Here is a 10,231-nt window from a genome sequence, read left to right as displayed (position 1 = left end):
CGCAGCCTTTCCCCTTCCCCCGCCCCGTGGCGACAGGGAAAGGGCGGGCCGGGCTGGACCTCGTGAGCTGGCGGCGCCGCGCGCCCCGCCCCCTCCTCTCCCTCGCTCCGGCCCAGCGGCGGCAGTGGCAGTAGTGGCGGTGGCGGGATGGCGGCGCTGAGCCTCACCGTGAACGCGGGGAACCCCCCGCTCGGTAGGTGCGGGCGGGTCCGCCGCTCCCCCGGGTCTCGGGGGGCCTCGGCCTCGGCCTCGCCCCGCGTGGCAGCCGTGTTGCATCATGCGGCCGTTGGCGCCGATGCGGCGGCGGCTCCCCCGTCTCCCTGCGGCCGGTCGCCGCCCGTCCGGGCCCGGCTGCGGCCCCGGGGCGGGGGGCGCCGGGCCAGCCCCCGCCGGCGGACGGTCGATCCCCGGCGGGTAGGCACGGCCGGGGCGGCGGGGACACGTCGCGGCGAGGGGGGGCCGCGGCGGGGGTGCAGCTGGGGAGGCGGCAGCCCGGGGGTCCTGGGCGGCCGGGGCCGTGCGCCCGGCGCCGCAGCGGCTGCTGCCTCAGCGGGCCGACGCCGGGCTGCGGCGGCGGGGCTGGGCCGGCCCCGCCGCCTTCCGGGTGGCCGGTCCCCGGCAGGTCGCTGTGATGCGTGACTGGGATGCTGCCGACGGTCCGGGTAACTCACGCTAAAGAGACTGAGTCATGGGTAGACCCTTGAGTGACTTAGCACGTTGAGCCTCAGTTTTCAAGGCAGCCTTAGTTCAGATTGTTGCCTTGCAAGCTGTGCCTCTTTGCTGATAACGTGCAGTTGTCAGCTCTAAGCTGCTGCTGAAATTCAGCTCGTCCGGGGAGCTTGTTCAAAGTTGCACGGCAAATTTTGCTTTTTCAGTTGCTCGCTGTCTTTTTACATTGTTTTGCCTTTAAAAACGTGAGAGCCTTCTTTGTTGCATTTTTTGTCATCTGGAAACAGCCTTCTATACTTACTTATTCCATACCATTTCTTCATTTTATTACAGCTACTGGAAAACAGGTTTTCTTTCCATTCTTCTTCATCTTAGTTTATTGATTGCTTTTTCACAATTGAGTACAATTTGCATGACTACTGATTTAAGGTATAATAACATGTAAGTTTTAAATGAGTTTTCCCCTAATACTTGTTTCTACTGATTCACTAGAGAAGATACTATACAACATAAACTACGGTTAACATAGATTTAGGGGCTTTGGAGGACTTTTTTTTTTTTTTTCTTTTGGATGGTTGGTGGGACTAGAGAGACCGTATAGAAGATTATTTAATTATGTCAGAAATATTAAGGATTACAAAAGAACACTTCTGCAAACATTTGTATTAGTAAGGCAAGCACACTTATCCTACTCATTCCTCCATCATATGTTCATTGTTTCTGTGCCCAGGGAAAAGAGTAGTAGCTGTTGATGTCACTAGTATTAATTACGTAGTTTGGTGCACACAATGTGTGTTATTTTCAAAGCGTTTCCATCCCTTAATTAAAATACTTGCATGTCATACAAACATACTGCGTAAGCTATGTCATCCTGACTTTGACAGATAGATGACTGAGGGATGGGAAGAAGAACATTGATTTACTGTTGTCATAAGCCTACTGTCATAAGAAGGGCTTGTAGCTGAATAGCGGTAACAGCTAGGGAATTCCTAGCTCTAATACTTTGTATTTAGGCCAGTGTATTAATAGCTTAATAACATTATCTGCCTTGAGTAGTCCATATGTTGTTCTTAAAATGATTTAATACAGTGCAGTGCATGCTATGAAAACTGTAACAGGTTAGTTGCCTGTCACCATCTAGAGTATAGTCCTTTAGCTAGTTTCATTTAAATAATATAGGCCCATGCAAAAGCTTTCTGTCTTTGTACGTGCTTCTGAGCAAAGCTCTTCTTCTTATGCCCTGCTTCTTTGGTTATGCTCAGCTGGCTGGACCTGGATCAGAGCCAATCCAGAAATAATACAGCCAGGTTGGCTCAGTGCTTTACTTGAGCTAATGTGTCATGCTGTAGAGCATCAGGATCAGAGCAGGCTTGCATCAGGCCACTTTGAATATGGGCAGAGCTCTTTTCCATTTGCTGATGCAGCCTAAAAGCTTCAATAATTCTTCCATTTGTAGAGGCTGTCCTTTACTGTCAAAAATGAACTGCTCTGAAAACCCTATATAAGCTTACTATACTTTTTCATGGGTTTCTTCATCTGGATGGCTAATATTTTTAATAAATATTACATCTGGTTAAGAAGTAGCCTCCTCCTTGCTCAGAAAATACTGAGGAATTCAGTAACTGACCTCTCTTGATGCATATTTCAGGTCTGTGATGGAGTACATTACTACACTGTCCAAATAAAGCATTTTGAGTCTGTTCTCTTAATATGTTGGAGGATAGGATTAATTTTTACAGTACCCTTTGGAAGCAAAATTTGTTATTGCTGACACTTGCAGGGTTCAATGGAGATTGCTGTATGCTAGGCATTATCAATTTAAGATGATCATAACGATTGCCAAGAATAAGAAGTCTCCTGCATATAAGATTGAACATTGATTTCTTTCCTGGGTAGTCTCATTTGAAGGAGCCAGGTAGGATGCCTTGTACTGTTTGATTAAAAAATGTATTTGTTTTGTTGCTAGTATGGAATACATCTTTCTTGGAAGAAAAATCAGTATCTTTCTCTCTCGTTTTTTAAAGGAGCTCTGTTGACGGTGGAGCATGTGAAGAATGATGTCAAAATTTTGGTGGAAGAAGGCAAAGAAACCATACTCCGTGTATCTGAGTAAGTGACTTTGCATCTCTCCTTTTAGCTTTGGGTCAGCAGTTTTAAAAATCACATGGCTATAACATTGACAGTAACCTTTTTAGGAAGGAGGAAGAGAAGAATATGATTTTATTCATCACTGAGTTACTGTTGTGTCTTTGTAGCATAGTGTACATTTACAATGTATACTTCATTTTCATGGAAAGAGCTATGGTATTCTTATTTGCACGCATTTATATCTGCCTACTCTAGTCGCTTATGTAGTACCAGTCACTTTGTCTAGTTATTTCCTTTTCCATGCGCTGTGGATTATCAAAAGGAAAGTCATTTTATATTAAACAAGACTGTGTTCAGGTTTGCATGATTGCTCAGACTTATACATGTGTGATAGAATGACTTTAAAATGTTTGTGAAGCACTGTTTTGGGCTGGCTGCTGCATAAAAGATGTGAAGGCACACTGTGATTTCAAAAAAGTACCAGTAAACTCCATCCTGCTATGCTCTATATCCATCTGCATCCTCTGGAAAGAAGTGCACAAAATTTTGTAGAAAGCAATGTTTTGCTCTACTAAAAATGGGCTAGCATTGGAATAAATATTTTCAAGTTTGGGGTGTGAGGGTTTTTTGTATACATCTTGATCTGAGTAGGTTCATATGCATAGCAGAAATATGGCACTGATTCTATTAGTTTTGAGGAAGCTGTATTGTTGTCTTAGATTCTGTATCATTTAAGATATCCAGACATATTAAGAGAAGATTTCCTGATACCTTAAATCCCATTGAAGCATCAGTCAAATCAGTGGAAATCTCTGATGTCTAGGATCTCTAGTAAGGGACACACTTTGGCCATGAACATCACAGTCATAACTGAAATCATTTTAACACTGGTGAGTTCAGAGTTATATATTGTAATCAAGTACCTGATTGTGTTTGGGGAAAAAAGAGGGGGGAAAAGTTCTGTGTGTGTTCTGTAAGTAGTGTTAAGTAGATGGAGCTGTTCACTCACTCACTAACAAACTTGCGTTTTGTGAGCCACTCTAGTAGCTGTTAGTCACTCACGCAACATAAATTGGTATTCCTGCAGAGGTGTAGAATGATTGTAAAAATAACACAATATTTTTATGCAGTGTCATGGGGATCCTGATATGATATTCATAAATTAATGCTGATTGAGCTTTTCCACTCTCTCGTGACCTTAGAGAGCGAGCCTGTCCCCGCATACATATATCTGCAAGAGATCAAAGCACCAGGGATGATTCACAGTCTTCAATCATAACGATTATATTGGTTGAAAAAAGTTGTTTTCTGCTTAAAATGTTAGTCTTGGACTCAGATATGAGTCCTGTTCTTACTGCAGTCTCTGATCTTGTATGTTGTCTTTTGCTGTGTCTGCTGATGGTACTGAGTTTGTGGTTCTGAATTACAATTGAAGCAAGATAAATGTGTCAGGTTGTTTTCGGATTTAGTTTGTACAGCACTGGTAATTTTCAGTGCATGTTATGCACATGGGGAGATTTAACATATATAAAATACCTTAATTGGATGCTTCTTTGCACTTTCATGAGTGAGTTTTCCACTTAAGTAGTCTTAGTCAGGTTTTGATTTAACATTTCTTTCTCAGTTTAGGTAGTGTGTATGTATGTATATGTCTGTGTATACTGATAGACGTGTGTGAACATACTCCTTGTGTAACTCATGGAAATGATCTTGGGATAATACAAATTCATGTAGTCAGCTTTGAAATAATCTGCTCTTTTATTGTATTGTATTAAATAATTTTATATTAACATGCCTTATTACGACTGCATTGCAACAACGCTTATTTTAGCTGTGATAGACATGGTCAAAAATGTAAAACACTTGCACTTCAGTCCCAAGTGGAGAAGATCTAGAATCATGATTCCATCTGATGGGGGGTTTTGTGTGTTTGTATCATCGCAACCCTGGTCTCAGATTATGTTTAAGAAGTTATTTCATCCCTCAATAATGCATTAATCTTCTTTTGTCTGCTTGTACAATGATTGTACAAATTGATTTTTCTATTTTAAAGTCTCTTACAATTGTATTAGTAACTTGAGAAGCATCAGCTGAACTGATATCTCAACTAATGCTTTTGGTAAATGGACCTTATGGCATGAATTCTGCTGAAGCTATCTTACTTTGGCATGACTTGAAATTCACTTGGAGTATCCTAGACTGTGATTTTCAGGAAACCATTAGTTTCAATGACATGACTTGAATAAGAGAGAACATTTTATTTGATCTTTTTAAAGTAATGCTTTGAAGTGCAGTTAAACATCTAACTAGCTGAAAAGCTCCTCACTAATTTGAGGTGCTGAGTTGTATTTTAAGGCTCATTTTTGAAACCTTAGCTTCAAAACTTCATGTGGCAATAGCTCTAAAGCAAACAAACTAAATATTCATGGCTTTATAGAATGTTTTAATACACCTGCATCTCATCAGGTAACAAACTGCAGTACAGCTTTTCCATTTTGTTGTGAATATGTGCATGCTTCAGAGTAGTGGTGCTCTTTGAGAGAGGCAGATATATTTGACCTCTGCAGAGAACCATTCTGCAATGCTTTGTACAAACGAACTCAAATAGTGATTTATTACAATCAGAGATCCTCTGTGTTTTGTCTTGTCTTATATATTGTTATTTTTCTTCTATCTTGCCTTGCCATCTGATTGAATATTTGGCCCATAAATGCAAAGAATTTTAGTATGTAGCAGTTCACATCATTATCTATAGAAACGTAATTATTTCTTTGCTTATACTTGCTTCTGGAGTTAGCAGTCACTAACTGCAAAGAGCATCCTTAATGTGTTGTACCCTTTTCAGAGAAAGGAAGCTAAGTAGTGGTATATTTGGGCTGAACAGGAAGCTTTTTCCCCAAAGAAGATAAACTACTTTCTAGACACGGGTAAAGTTTTTCTCAGAATAACACGTATCTTTCTCATATTTATTCAGTTTTGCTTGAGTGACCAAGTGCATTTCCTTTAGTATGAACTAGTGAAAACAATAAAAACACATTTCACACACTTATTTACTGGTGAAGTGTTCTATTGTTCTCAGTCTGGAAAAGATTTATTAAGATGTGATAGCAGTGTGGAGTTATAACAGAACATACTTTGTATATGTTGACCCCTGATTAGCTTTTGTTTTTAATAATAATGTAAGGATCTTCTGTATACTGGAGCCTAGAAGCTTGGAAAGTTAGAAGAAGAGAAAAAAGAAAAAAGCAGAAATGAACTATGATCTTGTAAATTTTAATACAGTTAACCTAATGAGACTGGCTAATCCATTTATGCTAAAAATGGGAATCATTATAGTGGTTCATATATCAAGAAGGCTTTTATATCTTTTCCAGGACTTTCATTGATCTTTGCAAGGTTTTTTGAATTTTTTTTTCATTTTATAAAGGACACGATAGGTGCACAAGGATGAAAATTACTTGCTTGAGGTTGTTCAGCAAAACAGTGGCAAAGACAGAAATGAAACCTTGTCTGGACGAATTCCACTGTAATGCTCAGTCCATTAAATTGAGTGGAATAGAACACTTAGCTCTTTTTATTGATGTTGATGCTTGTTTAGAAGAAATTGGAGCTTTAAGTTTGAAAGCTCCCCCTATGCAAGATTGTGGAGATAACAATTATCTGCAGAATTAAAGATTGTGATGCTTCTTTCTTCCAAAGCTCTTTAGTAAATAGTAATGATCTACCTTAAATGGTTTTGAAGCTAGACTTCTCACAGTATGCAGCTTTTGGTAATACTGTATGCGAGGTGGAAAAGAAAGATTAAAACACAGGTAAAGTGAGAATTCTGAACAGCTGAATGGGGAAAGCAAGTCTTTATTTAACTGGAATCAGAAAAACTGCCATGTGATTTTTAGCAGAGATGCAAACTTAACTGTGGACAACTCATTTTACAGCTTAAATGAGGAAAAAAGGCATAGGAAGTGTTATGGGTAGGGGGCTGTGTTTGTGCATACATGGTACTGGGTGCTTTAAGATCTTTGACTGCTATTGTAATGTTGCATATATACACTTTACCTTAGGTAGTGCCATTAGATTACCATGTTTGGACAAATTAGTCTTCTGTCTGAGGAGAAGACTGGGTAAAAATAAACATACAGGCAGCCACGTCTGTTTAACAGGGGACAGTCTTTATAAAGTGTGAATTGTGAAAAGTAAATAGCAAACATACAAATTTTTTTTCCCTCTGACTTAGAGCCAGGATAGACACCTCTGCAGATTCTCTAGGAATCCTCTTCAAAGTCATCCTTTGGTACAAGAAGAAAAGAAAATGTCAAGTGAGCTCCTTACACTCTGGAAAATGTATATAGCTCAAGTTATACTTATGCATTCTCTCAGATGTGGAGAAAGGGGAGTTTTAACTTTGAAGGAACAGTCAAAGTTTTATTACCCTTCATTTCTGTCTGTTTAAAGAAAAAGTGTTTAATATTTAAAAGCTTATTGTTACCAGATGTAAAAACAAAGATTGCCTTTTTTTTTTCCTCCTGTTGGCTCACTCAGAAATGGTTTTTCATTAGCTTTACACTTTTTTCAACTATGTGTGTACAGTTAAAATTGGACTGGAAGTAGTATGGTAATATACCTTTATCTTACCTCTTTCTTTCTCTAGCCATGTTGCATTTACCGATGTGAATTCTATAGCTCGTTATCTGGCTAGAGTTGCAAGTTCTGCTGGGTTGTACGGTTCGAATCTCTTGGAACACACTGAGGTGAGAAGTAATCCTGCTTTTTTTTTTTTTTTCCCCTCACCTTTGTCTTTTTCTCCCTTCTTTTGGCCAGTGGTCAAAGTGTCTTTGTTTGAGGAATTTGTCTGTTGTTTTGCATGTTATTATTAGGTTGAGGGTCCAATTATTTGGGATGCTGATTTTTCTTTTTTATTTTCTCCCCTCTTAAGCTTGTTCCTTCTCTGGAGACTCATAAATCTGAACTTAGGGTTATCCTTCCCCACGCTCAACAGCTACTCCTAACTTGACAAATCACTAATATCACAGGGTAATTCATGTTGGAAGGAGATGTCTGCTGTTCTCTCTTTTCACTTTCTTCAGCTGTGATGCCCTCACTTACTACCATGTAATACCTCAGTGTCCTCAGTACCACCGTAAGGCACTACATGCAGTTACTTTCCATTAGAAAGTAATGCTTAAGTTAATGACAAAATATCCTCCTGTAACTTGTGAATACGTACTTCAAATACTGAATTAGTTTTTGGTCTATATGATGGGCAAATCCTGACCATGATTTCATTCAGTGCTTGAGACCCAAGCTACTTGCCTTCTGGTTTGGGTATCCAGCAAGACTGGAATCCAGCAAGACTGCCAAACTGATGTTAGGTTCCCTCACACAAAGTCATGTATCCCTTAATACTTCCCTAATGGTGCTATGAAGGCACTAAAATTTGTATGCCAAAGAGAAAGCTTTTCTGGTTATCCTTGCTTATACAAACTACAAAAATGTTGTTACAAATATTGGATATGCTTTGAAATAAGAGGGAGTTCTTCCTGAGTCCAGCTCAGAGTAGCCATATGTTGAATTTTAAATTGCTGCCTGAAACTTGAAGATGAATTTGAATTTATTTCCTCTGAAATTTGGGGAGGGAACTGACAGACTTGATTCAATTAGCTGCTCTCTAAAACTTTACTTTAAACTAGTAGAAGTCAGTCCTCAGCACTCATAGTCGGTCTCAAGAGAAGTGTTGCCTTATACATTGCTTATATAGCATTTAAAAAGTGGGATGTCTGTGGCTATTAGAGTATTCTTGGTCAGAAAATCTAAAGTTAAGTCCTGAGACCTCAGCAAGCAGGCTTTCAAGATCAGTAATTCTGATAAAATACTTATTTTCACTTTTGCATGTTTCAAAAATAAAGTTGCACTTCGAGAAGTACAGTGACAGCTGCATTTGCAGTGGAAATATTTTGGAACATAGCTGCAAATGACTGCACTGAATTCTACAGCAGTATAATTACATCTGTGCTTGCCACGTTGGCTTGAATATTGGAAGGATTCCTAGTGCAGTTTACAGAATACTTGCACATGAAATAGAGACAGAAGACTGTAAGAGATACTTACAGACTCTTGCAGATTTGAGAGATTTAGTTTATAGGAAGCCAAGTATCAACCATAAGTCTGATTCTTAACTCTCTATTTTATGCACCAAGATGTATTTCCTTTTATAGGAGAAGATCGTTTTGCAGGGGTGGGGAAAGGGAAATGAGGGGGATGTGTGGGGGGGATTGATTCTTCAAAGCAAGAAGAAGATGAGGTAGAGTAGATAGGGAGCAAGGGGATATGGCATACTAATCCAGTAGCAATACCAGGTAGATCAAATGAGATATCCATGTGGTATCTAAATTATTGAAGGATGATGTCAGTTATTATATACCATGTGTGTGATAAATAAGTACCTAAGAATTGCTGTTTTTTTCCACTAATGGGAATAGCATCAGTAAAGTCAGTATAGTTTCAGCAATTTGTATACATGCTGAAGGAAGAAATTGGATTTAATCACTTAATATAGTTCTGGATGAATGTTTCAGTGTATTTTATTTTGAAGGTTCTTTGAACGTATATTGTGATTTGTTGTCCAATATATTTAACGCTTATGCTCCAGTTGATATTTTCTGTTCAACTATTAATTCATTGTATATCACCTCTGATTTTTTGACAAATTTCTTTCTCATACCTTTGCTAACTTTGACTGTTTTGTCTCTTACAACTAGATTGACCATTGGCTGGAATTCAGTGCTTCGAAGTTATCTACTGCAAGCTTGTTTCTTTCAGCAGTCCAAGAGCTCAACCACTGTCTGTCTCTGAGAACCTACTTGGTTGGAAACTCTCTGAGTCTTGCAGATTTGTGTGTCTGGGCTGTACTAAAAGGTATCAGCAGGTGTTCTCATTTTCACTGGTTTGCTATCGTAGTAGATGAGAGTTCTCATATTTCCTTTTTTTGCGGCTGCTAGTGGCAAATCTCAGCTATATGCCAGACTGTATGCTGCTTTGCATACTACTTTGGTCTGTGCATCACCAGTGATGGGAACAGTATTGTTTAGGTATTCTATTTTTTTTTAATCCTGTAGTTTTAATGTGGAATTTCATCGGATGTAATTATAGATGGATCGATGTAAAAGATTTCTTACTCAGTAAAACTTTTAAATAAAACCTGTAGCTTATTTAACTTTTTTAAAACTATAACAATGTCTTTTTATTTTTCCTAAATAGGAAAATTTGCCTTGGCCTGAAATTTTGGATTTATCAATTAAATTACTTTGTAATATAAAGTAAAATTATATACACAGACTTTCTGATTTCATTATATTAGTAGGAGAATATATTTCTTTGGTTTTTATTTTGGGTTATTAGAAGAGGTATATGTTAACCTTCGAAGGGTATAAGATAAAGCAAGCTTTGGGTTTGTTTTTTAAATTCTGTTAGATTGACA

The 10,231-nt window shown here is 39.0% G+C and overlaps 1 protein-coding gene across 4 annotated transcripts in view; it reads left to right on the top strand.

Annotated features, from left to right (window-relative positions):
* Positions 1-18: 18 nt before the first annotated feature.
* EPRS1 (glutamyl-prolyl-tRNA synthetase 1) overlaps positions 19-10,231 on the top strand; it is a 39,878-nt gene continuing 29,665 nt past the window's right edge. Inside the window, exons 1-4 of one of the 4 annotated variants that reach the window (XM_064509710.1) lie at positions 19-193; positions 2,694-2,778; positions 7,406-7,505; positions 9,513-9,669. In XM_064509710.1, coding sequence (XP_064365780.1) covers positions 148-193; positions 2,694-2,778; positions 7,406-7,505; positions 9,513-9,669 — 388 coding nt within the window. In that variant the 5' untranslated portion in view covers positions 19-147. The remainder of the gene's footprint in view (positions 194-2,693; positions 2,779-7,405; positions 7,506-9,512; positions 9,670-10,231) is intronic. The other 3 variants (XM_064509708.1, XM_064509709.1, XM_064509711.1) reach the window with 3 other exon arrangements.

This window comes from Dromaius novaehollandiae, chromosome 3 (assembly GCF_036370855.1).
Source record: "Dromaius novaehollandiae isolate bDroNov1 chromosome 3, bDroNov1.hap1, whole genome shotgun sequence".
NCBI classification, from domain to species: domain Eukaryota; kingdom Metazoa; phylum Chordata; class Aves; order Casuariiformes; family Dromaiidae; genus Dromaius; species Dromaius novaehollandiae.
This window is presented reverse-complemented; position numbering and strand designations above follow the sequence as displayed.